The sequence below is a fragment of the Leptopilina boulardi genome, unplaced genomic scaffold (genome assembly GCF_019393585.1).
Source record: "Leptopilina boulardi isolate dan_hultmark-lab unplaced genomic scaffold, ZJU_Lbou_2.1 LbouV2_211, whole genome shotgun sequence".
NCBI lineage: Eukaryota > Metazoa > Arthropoda > Insecta > Hymenoptera > Figitidae > Leptopilina > Leptopilina boulardi.
Window position 1 is genome coordinate 1571585 of NW_026137765.1, and position 18191 is coordinate 1589775.

The 18191-nt window shown below is 24.7% G+C and overlaps 1 protein-coding gene across 4 annotated transcripts in view; it reads left to right on the forward strand.

Annotated features, from left to right (window-relative positions):
- LOC127278774 (hemicentin-1) overlaps positions 1–18191 on the forward strand; it is a 207002-nt gene that overhangs the window by 131830 nt on the left and 56981 nt on the right. For all 4 annotated transcript variants that reach the window (XM_051300637.1, XM_051300638.1, XM_051300639.1 and 1 more), the window contains exons 6-7: positions 11343–11530; positions 15931–16081. In XM_051300637.1, the coding sequence (XP_051156594.1) occupies positions 11343–11530; positions 15931–16081 (339 nt within the window). The remainder of the gene's footprint in view (positions 1–11342; positions 11531–15930; positions 16082–18191) is intronic.

Below are 18191 nucleotides of genomic sequence, written 5' to 3' on the forward strand. Positions count from 1 at the left end.
ACAGTTCGCCCACATTTGAAGAATTTGAAAAAAATGATTTTTTTTGCCTCCCATTCTTCGCCATACTTGGCCCATAGTTTGCCCATAGTTCAAAAATTTAAAAAAAAGTGTTTTTTCGCTTCCCATACTTCGCCATACTTTGCCCATAGTTCGCCCATATTTGAAGAATTTAAAAAAACAGATTTTTTTTGCCTCCCATACTTCGCCATACTTTGCCCACAGTTCGCCCATATTTGAAGAATTTAAAAAAAATGATTTTTCTTGCCTCCCATACTTCGCCATACTTGGCCCATAGTTCGCCCATAGTTCAAAAATTTAAAAAAACGTGTTTTTTTTGCCTCCCATACTTCGCCAAACTTTGCCCATAGTTCGCCCATATTTGAAGAATTTGAAAAAAATGATTTTTTTTGCCTCCAATACTTCGCCATACTTGGCCCATAGTTCGCCCATATTTGAAGAATTTGAAAAAAATGATTTTTTTTGCCTCCCATACTTCGCCATACTTTGCCCATAGTTCGCCCATAGTTAGAGAATTGAAAAAAATGGTTTTTTTTGAAGCCATACTTTAACTATGGGATTCGCTCATTAGCAATACTTTTGCCATACTGTTGCCATACTTTGTCAGCTTTTGGCCATGTTTAACCCATAGTTGGCCATACTTTGCCATCTTTTGCCCATACTTCCATTTCCACGCGGGTAGTTATGTGAAATTCAAGACACTTGTAATTACGTCTGAATGTTAGAGCTATGTAGCATAGATAGCAGGCAATTTTGGAGTGTTTACCTTTGCACGCGTAGCATACTCACTCTCTCTCTCTCTCTCCCTTTCTCATAGGATGGTGTTAATTAAATAAGTTTGTTCTCTCTTATCCGTGTGCTTAGCTTTTAGTGCTCTTTACGATATTCCTCTAAATGCCTGATTTTCAGTTTCAACTATATATACCAAAAACGTTTGGGGTTAAATTTTACAGTTTCCCCTTTTAATAATAATAGTTTCTGTAGCAAATCTCCCTCGCAAAAGCTATTTCACAACTATACTTTTATGCTTTAGTGACAATAAAAGAAATGACTTTGGACGCAACGAGCTGTTATTCGAAAGAAAGTCATAGCGCTAGTTTCATATCCATAAACCAGAAAGGCAATTTATTTGCCAACTCGTATATATGTATTTTATGCATTAAAAAAAAAAAGAAAATCGATATCAATTTTTTTTCACATTATTTCCACTGAAAAGTTCATTTTTTTTTCTTCTTTAATTGAAAATTATTATTTTCACTCAAAAAGGATAATATTTCAAATTTTCTTAATCATTTTCATTATTTAATTCATCAAAGTCAGATTCAATTAATTTTTTTTTTTGAATTACTAATTAAAATTTAATTGCATTTTTTTTTGGTTTTCTTCGGAATTGTTCAATATACACACTTGGAAAGTCTTTGACAATTAAATCTCGGCAATTATACTGCTTACATGACTTTATATTGTTTGATCCTTTATACCTCTTGGGAAAACATTGCCGTGACAGAAGTTTTGCCTTTGAACATCCCTTTGCCCCTCATTCCAAAGTACTGAATAATGTTTCATTAGCATAATACCCACAATATGTAATTAACTTTTACTAATTAGTTATCAATTACTAATTACTGACAGTAATTACAGTTTGTAATTTCACTTGTGCCTATTAAATTTTCGTTAATGGGGAAAGATATATATATATGAATAAAAATTGAATTTCGATAAAAAAAAAAAAAAAAATTCTTATAGAGAGAGAGAGAGTAAAAGAAATGCTATTCTACAGATGGTCCCCTGTTTAATGGTCCAACTTTGGTAATAACGTTTGTCTTCTGCATTCGTAAAATAGATTTTCCAAACTACGCCCCTTTAATCTTTCGCGTTCAAGTATTCGCGCAAGTAATACGTAAAACATTTCTCGATTTTCCCCCATTTCTGATAAATAATTGAATGAAAAGAGACGTGCAAAACATAAAAGTGCTTCAAATTCAAAAGAAAGCTGATCCTTTTTGAAATAAAAAAAAAAAAAAAACGGTTCGGGATTTAAAATAAATGTCTACCTGATTCTTTTGCTATATAGACCAATATTCTTTTTCCAATGTCAATTCAATGGGAGAGAAAAAAGAAAAAGTTTTATACTTTATCTAAGAAAGATTGTACTTCCTCATTACCCCCCCCTTTTTTTATCGACTGTGAATTTCTTTTCATCCCCCCCTTCTCGACAATCGGAAATCAATTTACGATCTTTTTTTTTTTTTGTAATTATAATTTGTGTTTTCTATTTATCAAAAAACAAAAAAAAAAAAATAGCGACATAAAATAGATAAGAGAGATAAATAAAATTAACCATACCAGTGTATCATTTTGTGATAGCAGATGGTTAATAAAACGGCGAAACGTAGTTTAATGTAGCGCATGACATGAACGAAAACGATACTATTATTCACGCAACTTTTCGTGATATTTTTTCACGTTCAAAAGCATGGGCCGGAGATTTAGTGCTTTAACAAGAGTAGACAGTTGTGGAACGAACCGAAAAGCAAAATCTGACATGAAGCGCATGCATTTATATTCTTTGAGAAGGGTTATATACACCCTATGTATTCCAACTCGACTGACCAGTTGAAAAATAAATTGAAAGTATTCGCAAATGTCAGCAGGTCGATAAAAAAAAAAAAAAAAAAAAAAAAACTATCAATTAGGATTTTTTCTCTCTTGATAGAATTTTGAAGGATTTAATATTGACGAAAATTTTTAATCGACTTATCTTGACAAGAGCTTTCAATTTTAATGGGAATTATCTTCGTTAATAATAAGTAACTGACTTTTTTTTTCCCCATATTTTGACATAAAGGATATAAAATAGGATTACAAATTTTTCGAAACTAGATCATTTATTATTAGAAGTAGAGTGTATTATTCTCGGCGATGTATATATTGAAAAATATAGATATTTATATTCAGAAATATGGAAAAATTAAAAAGGAAAAAATTACAGCAAAAATGGCAAAATTAATAATACGCGAAATAAGATTAAAATCCATTTTTAAAAATTAGATCAATTAATTATTATTATACAAAAGTTCAACATTAAAATACTCTATTTATTTATTTTTTTCCTTAAAATAAAAATCTTTTTTTTTTTTTCTATAAATAAAAGGAAAAATTTTCTTTCTAAGGTGCATGTCTTATGAGTTAATTTTCCTCTAAGGAAATATTAATTATAATAATATTAACACATTATAAAAATATAATATTAATATATATATATATATATTATTATTATATTATATTATTTTTCTCAAGTTGATAATTAATTTTTATTAAAATTTGCACTATCTTATTTTTCAATTTATATATATATATATATATATATATATATATATATATATATATATATAAATATATAAATTGAAAAATAAAATAGTGCAAATTTTAATAAAAATTAATTATCAACTTGAGAAAAATAATTGTATTAATATTCATCAAATTTATTTATTTATTTTATTTGTACATTAAAATTTATTGAATTACTAATTATAAAATTTCTATTCAGCAGAATTTTGTTTTATTATTAGAATAATTAGAAATGAATTTTAATTTAACGAAATTGTTCCTACAATTTCTATACTTATTCGAATAATAAAATTTTCATTTAATTAAATTTACATTTAACAAAATTTCTAATTAGCAAAATTTTTGTTTAACACAATTTGTAATTAACTAAATTTTCATTATAGAGAATTTTTTCTACCAATAAATTTTTATTTCATTTTATTAAAAAAAAAACAATATTCCTACTGTTTGCTGAATTTTCAAAAATAGAAATTCTTATTCCACTGATTGATTTAATCTTACTGTTGAAAATTCAGCTAAATGGAAATTCTGGCAAAATTTATATTGCAATAAAAATTGCCATCGTTGATATTCGTTTGAGTAAAATATTAAAATAAACTTCGTTAAATAAAAAGTTTGGTTATAGAAATTTTGCTGAATATAAATTCTGTTAAATTGCAAAACAGTGTTAAATGAAAATCTGCTATGTAAAAGTTCGGCTAAATATAAATTCTGTTAAATCAGAACTAAACTAAAAATTCAGTTAAACATTTTTTGTTATAAAAAAAAATATTAAAATAAACATCGTTAAATAAAAAGTTTGGTTATAGAAATTTTGCTGAATATAAATTCTGTTAAATTGCAAAACAGTGTTAAATGAAAATCTGCTATGTAAAAGTTCGGCTAAATATAAATTCTGTTAAATCAGAAGTAAACTAAAAATTCAGTTAAACATTTTTTGTTATAAAAAAAAATATTAAAATAAACATCGTTAAATAAAAAGTTTGGTTATAGAAATTTTGCTGAATATAAATTCTGTTAAATTGCAAAACAGTGTTAAATGAAAATCTGCTATGTAAAAGTTCGGCTAAATATAAATTCTGTTAAATCAGAACTAAACTAAAAATTCAGTTAAACATTTTTTGTTATAAAAAATCGGTTCAATTTAAAATAAATAAATAAAATTCTGCTAAATAGAAATTAGATAATTACTAATTTGCGACGCCACTGAAAATTCAGTTTAATGCGTCCACAAAAAAAAAATACCAAAAATAAAACAGAAGAAAATTCTTTTAATTTGCAAAAAATAATTTTCCAATAAATGTTTTAGCAAAAAAAAAAAAAAAATTAAGCTTCTTATATTTATTTGCTTTAAAATTTTTCTCTAGACAAAAATCTAGACTAATAGAGTGCAATTTTTTTTAAAAATTATATTCTCTATTATCTTTTCTTTGTTGAAAAATTAAATCTTATTTATTGTCCATTCTTTTCTTTCAAAAAAAAAAATTCCCTTTTTATTGTTTTAATTAAAATAGTTGACACAGCAGTAATTAGACGTAAAACACATGAAAATTCACAGTTGTGGTGAATGAAAAAAAAGATACCAAGGTATAAACTGTCCTTTTTTTTTTTTTTTTTTTTTTTTTTTTTTTAAAAGAGGTCAGTGGCATCGAAGAAATATGCCAACGACCCATTTCCTCACCTTTCAACCACCTTCCTTCGCCTAACTAGCAATTCTTTTCTTCTACACTCTTTCTTTTAGCTAAACATTTTTCTTTTTCCAAGTCTTTGTTTTTTTTTTTTTCCTCCTTTTTCCTTGAATCTGGGATTTAGTTTTTTTTTTCTCCTTCGAGAGAGGGGAGGAAAATGGAAGATGTGGCGAATTTGTGTGCGCAACACACTAAAGGGTACTAAACTGACAGACGTGGTTTGGATTTACGCTTGAGAGAAGTTGTATTAGATGGAGGAGGGAGGGTTTTTGAAGAAGTTGGTTCTGCGGAGGAAAACGAATACATCAGCATATTTCGTGAAAATCATTCGCGCGATGTTATATAGGAACGGACTTGACCTTTTTGTCATATTTTAGCATAGAATTGAAAAAGAGAGTTGAGAAAGAAGAGAAGACACGACCATACTACACACGCGATGTGAGTCGATCGAAACGCAAATGCAATTTCCTCATATTAGATTCACGGCTCGCTTCCTCTTTAACGTCGGTTTTTCTCACAACCACGATCCACTGCGCTTTGTCTTTCTAACGATCAACGCGAGCGCGCTTTTGTCGAACCCACTTTCTACACCGAGCTTTACAAAGGATTAATTAATCTCCTTTCAATTTCCTAACGAACTTCTAACTTATATATATATATATATACATATATATCCAAAGCATTGATTCTTTGACACTATTATTTAATTACCTATTGTTAGTATGGACATTACTTTAGTTTCACTATCATATTCCTTACGATAATTTAAAATTTTTCTTACTATTCTTTATAATTAATTTAATTTTAGTTATTCAAATTGATTTATATTATAATTTATTCATATTTAATTTATTTATAACAATAATATTATTATAATATAATAATTAATATTATTATAATAATCATGACAATAATAATAGGGATAATAATTTTGCCTCCTCGTGGAGGAAGCTTTGTAGTCCTTTCGTTTATAAAAATTTTCAAAGTGGCGGAAACAAATTTTTCTCTATATAGAAACATGTTATATGAGATCCTGATCAATTGTCCGGATGTATATGTATGTGTGTGTTTGGATCCCTTTTTTGTTTAGAAGATAACTTTAACAGGTTTTAATGGATTTAGATAAAATTTGGTAGACTCATTTATCATATTAATATCTCAAATCTGACCAAAGGATTTTAAAAAATACCCAAAAAAAAAGTTTTATCGTTTTTTTTTCCAAAAAATTTTTTTTAATCGAAAAAATTTTTAAATAGAAAAATTTAAGGTTATATATTATAAAATCGTATTTCTTATGTCAAGACAAATCGATCGGTATATATAAAGTATAGTTTTAATTTAAATTTAAAAAATTAATGAAAGTTAAAAAATCAAAAATTCACATTTTGGCTATAAAATTTTGTGATTATTTAAATTTAAGTTTATTGATTAAATAATTGTATTCCTTACATGAAAATAAATTGATTGGTATATATAAAATTTACATTTGAGGTAAATTTAATAAATTAATGAAAGTTAAAAATAAAAAATACACATTTTAGCTGGAAAATTGTTTATTTATTTAAATTCAAGTTTAAATATAAAATAATTGTGTTCCTTGTTTAGAATGATTGTTTTCCTGGAAAATGAAAAAATCCCTTACAAAGTCAAATAAAATTAAACAGCATGTCGCTATTATTTTTTTACCTTCAAACAACACAAATTACCTTCAAAAAAAAAACCTACCAATTGAACCTAAATTGCAAGAGAATAAGAATAATCAATTTTATTCGAATTTTTTTAGAAAGAACGTGTCTAACAAAATATTTACTTGTACTACTGCTATAACTTATTTATACTACTGAGAAAATTTCAAACATTTAGAATGTCTGGCTAATAAGTTATTTGAACCACTGATAAAATTTAGAAGTGCTTTAAAAGTTTGACACAAGGTCAAGGTCAAGTCAAGGTCGTTCAAGGTCATTTGAAGGTCAAGTCAAGGTCATTCAAGGTCATTCAAGGTCATTTGAAGGTCAAGTCAAGGTCATTCAAGGTCGTTTGAAGGTCAAATCAAGAATGTCTGACTAAATATTTACTTGAATTACTAACAAAATTGCAAACCCGTCCAACTAAGTATTAATTTGTACTACTGACAATATTGTACTACTACTTGTACTACTGCTGACTAATACTACTGCGTGATACTACTGAGAAAATTTCAAACCTTTAGAATGTCTGGCTAAATATTTATTTGAACCACTGAATAAATTTAGAAGTGCTTTAAAAGTTTGACACAAGGTCAAGGTCAAGTCAAGGTCGTTCAAGGTCATTTGAAGGTCAAGTCAAGGTCATTCAAGGTCATTTGAAGGTCATTTGAAGGTCAAGTCAAGGTCATTCAAGGTCATTTGAAGGTCAAGTCAAGGTCATTCAAGGTCGCTTGAAGGTCAAATCAAGAATGTCTGACTAAATATTTACTTGTATTACTAACAAAATTGCAAATCCGTCCAACTAAATATTAACTTGTACTACTGACAATATTGTCAACGTGTCCAACGAAATATTTACTTGTACTACTGCTGAGTAATACTACTGAGTGATACTACTGAGAAAATTTCAAACATTTAGAATGTCTGGCTAAATATTTATTTGAACCATTGAAAAAAATTTAGAAATATTTTAAATGTATGACTCAAGGTCAAGGTTTATTTATTTAAATTCATGTTTAAATATAAAATAATTGTGTTCCTTGCATTAAAACGAATCGATATAATTGTAAATAATTATAAATTATATATTATTTTTCATTAATATTTAGAAATTTCGGTTAAAATATGAATTTTTGATTTTTTAACTTCCAATTAATTCTTTAAATTTAACTCAAATGTATAGGTACTCAAATGTTTATATTATTATATTATTTTTGTATGTTTCTTTCAATGTTAATGCTTTCTCCACGAGGAAGCAAATTTTTTTGCTGATCGTAAAGATGAAGCAAAATGTTCATGTAATGAACATCTGAATTTACAACTTGTTTTTATTTATTTGTACAGGTGAAAAAAAATTTATTTCATTCAAATAATACAGTTTATTTAATTCAAATACAAGATTATTTGGTTCAAGTAAATATTTTTTTGTTAATATAGTCAAGTAAGAAATTATTTAAAGCAAATAAATTTTTTTCTCAGTGTATCATTTATAATTTAGAATATATATATATTATTTTCTCAAATAACTCAAAATCAAAATTAACATCTACTAACTCTCTAAATTTGAATTAGTAAAAATTTTATCTAATTTGAATTAGTAACTTACTTTCTGCTTTTGAATTAGTTAAATTTTACTAATTCGATAGTAAAAAAAATTTATTTTTTCAACTATTAGTCAACATTAATATTAGTTAAATTTTACTAATTCAATATAGCAAAAAATGTGTCACTAATTAAAATTAACTAAGATTTTTTACTAATTTAGATTTAAAAAGCATTGAAAAATAATAAAATATTTATAATAATTTATACAAAAAAAAAAAATTATATTAGTAAAACTGAAAAAAATTTAATAACAGCATAAAGGTAGAAAATAATTTTCTTAATTATTTCCAGTAATTAGACGTCGAAAAATTATTTATTTTTAAATTATATAAGAAAATAAAAAAAAAATATAAATAAATATATAAATATAGTTTTCTATAGATAAATTGTTTTCCGTCCTTTTGATGATTCTAATACATGAGAAAGTCAACAATATTTACCAGAGATAAACATCTTGTGTAAATATGATAGAAATTTTTTTTTTTTCACCTTGGTCCACAATATCAGATTTAACGAAGCGTCTCTTACACATTTTTTTTCAATTTTTTTTTTATTTTTCATTTTTTTGATGAAAGTAAGTATACTTTAGTGAATTGCTTGTTAGTGTTTGTGAGGATGTTATAACACGTTCTTTGAGAGAAATCCGTTTTAATTTGTAAGCAACCATTATAAAGTTTCATGATACGATTAGAAGCTGAGGCTACTGAAACGAAACACGGGGTTCGAGGGAGAGAGAGAGAGAGGGGGGGTGGGTGGGTTAAGTGGGCAAAGTGTAGAACTCACTCGAACTCAAGTTGGATTAGCTCGCCACTCGTACAAGCTGTCGAGTCACGACAGCGTACTTTTTACCTAACCCCCTCCCCCCCCCTCTTTTCCAACTAGTCAGAAAATGCGACTGATGGAAGCTTTTCCTTTATCTTCTTCTTACAAATGACTATCGTCTTAAAAGAGAGAAAGACACGCTTGTTCTCTCGTTAACTTACTAAGATCTTTAGAAATATTGCACACTGGATATATTTTCGATATTTCTTTTCTTGTAGATTGTAGGGGGAAAAACATTTTTTTTTTTTTTTTTTTGTTAATTAGTTAATTATTACATTCTTTGCTATTAATTAACAAATAATTTTTGTACGAATATAATAATTACAGTAAATAAATAATAGTATAAAAATAATATAATAATAAACAATATATAATAAGTAATAAATAATACATAATTTACTTGTTCATTTTGGTAATTTTTTTCTTATTTTATTTCGTATGTTTTGCTATGTATTATTTATTTATTCTAAGTACATAAATAATAAAAAAATAATAAATATAAAATATAATAAGCATAATAAATTATAAAATAATAACTTAAGTTGAAGTTATAATTTCATATATTATATTAATTTTAATCAGTTAATAATGCTCGTAACTTTATATTGCGCAAGAATTCGAGAGTTTAATTTTTGATAAAGGTGTTAACTTAATTGGTTTTATATCGAGCAGTTTTAATTTTATCATAAATTATATTAATGAATCGATGTATTTAAAATTTTTTTTTTTTTTTGCGAATAATAAACAAAGAGAATTTATTATTTTATTCTAAATTATATTTAAGTTATATATATAGACGTAAAATGTTTTTTCGACCGGAAATAATGCGAATTGACGCATGAATCATGGACGAAGTAGAGAAGAGCGGTTTTGGTCAGCCAACCGCTTAGTCAGTAGGTCACTTTAGTTAAGCGAATCTATTATTTTAAGTTGGGTGATTACTTTGCAATTTATATATATATATATATATATATATATATGCTTCTCAACCAAATGAGAAGATTAGCGATGAATGAAGTAAGAGAAAAATAAAAGTTATTTGTGTGAAAAAAAATAATATTAAACAATATCGTAAGCCAAAATTAATTTTTTATCAAAAAAAAAATTTCTTGGATAAAGAAAATTAAATTAAATACAGACAAGTATTAAAATTTTCTTGATTCAATACTATTTAATTTATTTATAATAATTTAATTTTTAATTTTGTCTTTTTTTATTAAAAATTTGTTTCGATTTTTATAATTTTTTTTTTTTCATTAACAGATTCGTGATTAATATTTATTAATAAAGTGTTAAATAATAAGATTCGTTTATAAAATAAAATAAAGAATTCTTTTTTCATTTTTCTAAATCAATGCTATGAGCTTTTCTTGAATTTACTTATTCAAGAAGATACTACTTGTATCTTCTCTTCCTCTCTCTCTCTCTATGAATATAATAGTCTCTTTGTTGTCGCAGATATATTGAGAACCATCAAACAGCATAAGAGGCTTTCATAAACGGATTTTTCGCGAACATTTTCTATATTTATTTTCTATAGTAAAGATTCATATATAATTTCCGTTTTTAGGAATAAAAGATTTTTATTTTGACATACATACAAGAGATAAAGTTTGAATATAATTCATTCGTATTCTAATTTTCTATATATATATACTATATTTTAATGTTAAAACTTTTTGAAAATGAGACATTTTATGAGATTTTTATGAGATAAGTCACTGAATATGTCAACAATGAAAACATTGTTATTTTCATTTGACCTACTCACGTTTCTTTGATAAAGATTAATTTTAGAAAAATTTATTAGTTTTTTTTTTAATTTTTTATTATTACTGTTATTTATAATAATTAATTTGTGCACTGAAATAAAAATTTATTTGATTCAAATACCGGTGTATTTGGTTATTATCAAATAAATATTTACTTGAATCAAATATTTCTTATTTGAATCAAATATATAGTATTTGCTTCAAATACTGAAATATTTGATTCAAATACTATATATTTGATTCAAATAAGAAATATTTGATTCAAGTAAATATTTATTTGATAATAACCAAATACACCGGTATTTGAATCAAATAAATTTTTCTTTCAGTGTGTTATTAATTTTTTTTTATTATTATTACTATTTATAATAATTAATTTGTATTATTAATTTATTTTTCAGTTGCACCATTAACGATGAATATACGAAATAATAAACGAGGTCAAGCAATTCGAGGCTCTCAAGTTTTGTTAGAATGTTCTGTGGGTGCTGCGAGACCCGCTGCCAATGTTACCTGGTTCAATGGTACAACTCCAGTCAAAAACGATAGCAAACGATTGGATATGCTTGAAACAAAAATATTTGAAAGTGTAAGTAATGTTTATTTTTTAAAATAATTCTTAATTATTTTTATTCATATTTTTTAAAATACATATTTTTAAATTACATATTATACAATTTTATATATTGTATATATTGTAAATTTACATATATATTTTTTTTTAACTTAATTTTTTATTCTTGATTAAAAAATATTTTTTTTTTTTTTTTTTTTTTGCAAAATTCGTATATTGTATCTAGGTTATATAAATGAGAACTAAAAGTTGTGGTAGTTTGTTTTCTCATCAATTTGTCATGTCCGAGTTGAACTAGAGGTAAAATCTTTATAAATGGTCGAACTCACTTCAATACTTTTCCATTTTCTGCGGGGGCAAAAAAAAAAAAAAAAAAAAAATGCAACCTTTCACACAGGGCATTTTTCTTTTTCTAAAACTGAGCTTAAGTTTTTAAACTTAATATAAAAAAAAATCATTCATTTGTCTTTATATTTCATTTCTTGTTTCGATAATATTAAAATCTTATTATTTAATTTAACAATTTTTAAATCAAATATTCAATTTAATAAATTATTTAAATTTAATATTGGGGCAAAAAATGTATTAAAAAATTTCAACAAATTAAAACAGAACGTATATAATATATTTATAACTTTTGGAAGAGAGAATTATCTTCTATATTTAATTTATATATATATGTTCAATCATTTAATTTTAAATTTACCTTTCACTTAACAAAATTAATTAAAATTATTAAAATTGAAATATTTCTCCAATGAAAATAATTTTAAAAAAAAGCTCTTTTGTTTGAAAAACCGAATAATAATGTTAAATAAATAGAGATATAACAAATTAATGAAATTGAATGAAATGTTTTAATCTGTTTAAAAAAAAAAAAAAAATTGTTGATGCTACTAATTAAAATTATATGCTTTAACTAAATATAATGAAGGTATAAATAAATATAATACTGTAAAATTTTATATAAAGTGGAAAATACAAAATTGGAATAATTTATTACATGGTATGAAAATAAATATAACATTTTATGAAAGTATTTTCAAATCATGCAAAAATATGTTATAAAAAAAAAGCATAATTTTCATTTAAGAAATTAAAAAAGTTAAAAAAAAAAAATTTTTATAAACTTAATATACAGATATTATAATAAAATTTAGTTTTACTAATTAAGACTCTTTAGGGAAAAATATGATTTTTGATTTTCAAATTGTTAAACTTTTAAATACTTTAAATCTCAATTTAAAAAAAAAAAATTCAAAACAAATTTTTTGTTTTTTAATTCTGGATTATTTTATTGTAATTTTGGCTTTGTATACTGCTCACATCGAATGTGTAATTCATTGGAAACATTAGTTTACAATCTTGTGAATCCTCTTCTAAATATACTATATCCTAATATAGCAATAATTATATATATATATACTACTATATACATTCACAAAGAACCCTACACAAACGAGCCAACCGAAAAGCTTGATTACAACTAAATTTGGGAAATATTACATACCTCTGTGCAAATTGTTACAGAGAAATTATATATATATAAGTATATATGCGCGCACTTAATAAAACAATGTCAGCAAAACAATACCTAGGGATATTCATCGAAGCGTTGATTTTCAATTAATCCGTTGAATGATTTATGAAATCCTCACACCCCCCCCCCCCCCTCCATAACTGTATGGAATGATGAAAGGAGAAATTGGCTCAAGTAGATATAACATATATAACTAGCTAGTTATATTCAACATTATATATATATATATAATGATGATGGTGTGCTGAATCAGAACACAAGATTCTGATAGTCACCAGATTATTATAATGTATCAGCATTGAGTGTGGTCGCTTTATCAAGCTTACTTCACCACGATATTCCGATTATGGATTTGTATTCCTACTGTTTGCCTTTCATATTCCCCGAGAGGATAATTAGCTTTGTTTGCTAAGTGTCTGATTACCTGAAAGCTAACACACACACACAACGCGATTTGACTACGCAATGCGAAACGAGCGGTTGCCAAAATTTACTTATTACTTGCTAATTACAAATGTTTATATCAAATATACACTCTGCGACAAAAAAAAAAAAAAAAACCTAGAAAAAGAATTCACAAACATCTGGCTATGTTTCTGGAATTGGATTTCCTTTTTGTCATTTTAGAATGCTAGATACTTTCTCTCTCTCTCTCTCACACTCACAAAACGTTATTACCATATAGAATGAATTTTTTTTTTCTTTTTCTGAAAAAGAAAATCGTTAGGACATACGAAAAGAAAACTCCCGACATACCAAACTAACTACATTAATTTTTCTCTATTTTTGTCTTTTATGAAATTATGTGTATAAAAAAATTTTCTTCTTTCATCCCCAGAGGGTTATTAAAATTGGAAAATATCTAAAGAATGTAATATAAAAGTAGAAAAAAATTTTATATCCATTATTAACAAGAAAAATGTATTCTGTTAATTTTTTATATAAGGCATTTTTGATATTTCGAAAAAAAATTGAAAATTAAATTAAAAATAAAAATACAAAAAAAATATCTTTTGTAAATTAAAGAATATTTATTATTGACTAATTTTATTTCTTAATCAATAAATACATATATATACTATAAATTATTAAGATAAATGACTAATTTGGTTTAACGCACTACTATTTCCATTAGCAAATTAGTTGAGTTGAGCAAATAAATCATCCAATGCAAAATATGATTCTAGAATTTACTTTATAAACACTTCCATTAGTTCCATTAGAGTTCCATCAGTAATTGAAACAGTAATTAGTGGCTGATTGGAGCGACACTTAATGTTAAAGCGACCTGAATGTTCACAGCGAATAATTAAAATCAAACTTGAGAAAGAAATATTTGCCTTTTGCAAACTTTCTTTTTGCTTTATTCGATGGAGATAAAAAGAAAAAAAAATTTTCTTCTTCAAAAATTGAGAAAATTTTTTTAATTATCAAAAAATTTGTTAAATGTAATTTTTTATTTTTTCACGGAAAAAAAAAGAAGGGAAAATATTTACTGAAATCTTGTAATATAATCTTGTGTGCAGTTATGATGTGAAATATTAGCACGTAGAGAGAAAATGATGAAAAAAAAGAAAGAAGATAAAAGTATATATGATAGTAAGCCTGAAAAAGGGGACAAAAGAAATTTTTGTAAAGAAAATCTGGCGGTCGAAGGCACGCGCGCTTCACGAGCTTGTGCCAAAACTTTTATCTTTCGAAGACTTTAGCAATTTAGAGGGGCTGGAAGGTTAAAAAGAGAAAACATGCAGTTTACTGCAAAGAGAAGCTGAAAATGTTTTTTTTTTCCTCCTATCTTGTGTATATAGAAAACAAAAAAAAAAAAAATTTCCCAACCAAATATAAATCATATTCTTTTTTTTTTATAAATAGATTTTTTTTATTCTAAATTTTATCAAAATAATTACAAAAATGTTTTACAAAACTATTTTTTAAACAATTATATAATTTTTTTTGAGCAATTAAATAATAAAATTATCACAAATTTATTTTTAAAAAAATAAACATTTTTATTTTATTTTCCTGTTTTTTTCTAAGCAATATTAATTATTTATTTAAAAATCAATTTATTAACAAAATAAAATAACAAACAAAAAGTAATATATTATTTCAATATATACATATATATAAAATAGAAAATCAAAACATATTTTGGTTTTCCAACTTTATAGAAAGAGTGCCAGTGTGCATACAACTGACTAGACATTTGAAACTTTTAAATTATTTTACTTCTTTTGTAAAGCGATGAAACGAAGTTTAAAAATTTTGTTTCACTTCTAAACTTCCCTAATACTTAATTCTATGCGACTTAAAAAGTTTGAAGAAAGATTTCCGTAAAATTAAATTCTTTTTTTCTTTGCAGAAAATATACGAAAAACTTTTCTTTTTTTTTTCGAAAATTTATGTTCACAACCTTCAATTTTTTTTTTTCTTTAAAGATTTTATTCGTGAAAAAGTTTTTATAAAAGTGAGTTTTTAAAAAAAATGTAAGTTCATAATAGTTTTTTTTTTCAGTCTTATTTAAAGAGATTTTCGTGTTATTTTGATGTCAATGAGAAAATTGAAAATTATTTTCTTTTAATTTAATTTTGTTATTAATATTAATAATATTTTAATATTAAAAATTAATATGAAATATTTTTATTAATAAATATGGAGAATAATTTATAATGATAAAAAATAATGACTATAGGGCAAAATTAGTTGAATGTAAATTTAGACACAGATATTTACGATTATTTCCCTTGAAAATGGGAGAGAGAGAGAGAAAGAGAAAGAAGAATAAGTGAGATTGTAAGTTTAGTGTAAAGAGATCATCCGGAATTGCAGGTCATGTTACACATTCTTATCTGAGATCATTTGCTTTTGTTTACAGCCTGATGGAACGGCGGAAACGAAGAGTTACTTTATTTTTACAGTAACAGAATACGATAGTGGAATTCCATTTAGTTGCCAGGCTGAGAATTCGGTCATGCAAAAAGAAGGAACTAAACCTTTGAAAGAAACAACAACAATCGAAGTCTTATGTGAGTAATTTCATTCTATTTATCATATCTGTTTTTACATCGCATAATATAAACAAGAACAATTTATTATGTCTCTATAGTTCACATTTTTAAAATGCCATCTAATTAATTGCCCCACATAATTTCTACTGTAACATACGTTATTAATTCAATACAATTTTTATAATTATTTTTAATTTTTATTATATTTTAAAGACATATTATTTTTAATTTAAGACTTATTTTTTAATTATATTTAACGGTAAAAAAAATTTTTTTTTTTTAATTTTTACATATACCGTTAAATAATTTAATACTAGAAACACTTTTTGCTTATAGTGAACTTTTCTCCTAAAACTTTGTTAAATTGCTACTTTGATAAGATAATTAATTGAAAAGCAACTTATCAACTAATTTTCTCAAGCAAGTTTTAAAGCATCAAACATGTGCAAAGTTTGATGAATGCACCCATAAAGATTATATATAGAGAGAAGGAAATTAAAGTTTCTATTTAACAATGCAGTCGCATCGATGAAGTTCTTTATTAGAAAATTAAACACGCAACGCACGATGTTAAAAAAAAAAATCATTGAAAGGAAAATGTAATTTATTTCGAACAAAACTAAAATTGTTAATATTTTAAAAATGTATTTTTGATACTTGATTCCGAAAAAAAATTTCTCTAATTCTCCCCTTCCCCACCCCCCTCAAAAAAAAGTGAGACGTGACTTATAGTGAAATGTGGTTCTAGAAGACTTCATTCAGCTTTCATTTCCCTCTTGTAGACTTGCAAGCTTTTACTCGTCATGACATCGCTTTCCTCATGCAAATATACGCATTTCCAAAGCCCGTCACGTAACCTTTCTTCGATGAGGACTTTATATATCTGCGCTTAACTAGTTTTCTATATCCTTTTCTCACTTGTATATATATATATATACGTATCTGCGAGAAAATAGGAATAGACGATCAATATATATCGAATAATCTTTTTTTTTAGTTTTTTGCTTTTTGGAATATTTTTATTGTATTCCTATTTTCATTTTGCATTTTTCATAAAAATTACTATTTTATTTACGGATGTATTAATTTTTCCAAAAATATAAATGATTTATTATTATATTATTTATTAATATTTATTATATTTATTATTTAGTAAATATTTAGTATATACTAAGTAAAAGTAGCTACTAGTAAATATTTAGTAAATATTTAGTAAACAGTAAATATTTACCTACTAAAATTATAAACTAGTAAATATTTACCTAGTAAAAATAGCTACTAATAAATATTTACCTAGTAAAATTAGCAACTATTAAATATTTACCTAGTAAAAATAACAACTAGTAAATATTTAGTAAATATTTAGTAAATATTTAGTAAATATTTAGTAAATATTTAGTAAATATTTAGTAAATAGTAAATATTTACCTAGTAAAAAAAACAACTAGTAAATATTTACCTAGTAAAATTAGCAACTAGTAAATATTTAGTAAATAGTAAATATTTACCTACTAAAATTAGAAACTAGTAAATATTTACCTAGTAAAAATAGCAACTAGTAAATATTTACCTAGTAAAATTAGCAAGTATTAAATATTTACCTAGTAAAAATAGCAACTAGTAAATATTTAACTAGTAAAAATAGCTACTAGTAAATAATTACCTAGTAAAATTAAAAACTAGTAAATATTTACCTAGTAAAAATAGCAACTAGTAAATATTTACCTAGTAAAATTAGCAACTATTAAATATTAACCCAGTAAAAATAGCAACTAGTAAATATTTAGTAAATAATAAATATTTACCTAGTAAAAATAACAACTAGTAAATATTTAGTAAATATTTAGTAAATATTTAGTAAATATTTAGTAAATAGTAAATATTTACCTAGTAAAAAAAACAACTAGTAAATATTTACCTAGTAAAATTAGCAAGTATTAAATATTTACCTAGTAAAAATAGCAACTAGTAAATATTTAACTAGTAAAAATAGCTACTAGTAAATATTTACCTAGTAAAATTAGCAACTATTAAATATTTACCTAGTAAAAATAACAACTAGTAAATATTTAGTAAATATTTAGTAAATATTTAGTAAATAGTAAATATTTACCTAGTAAAAAAAACA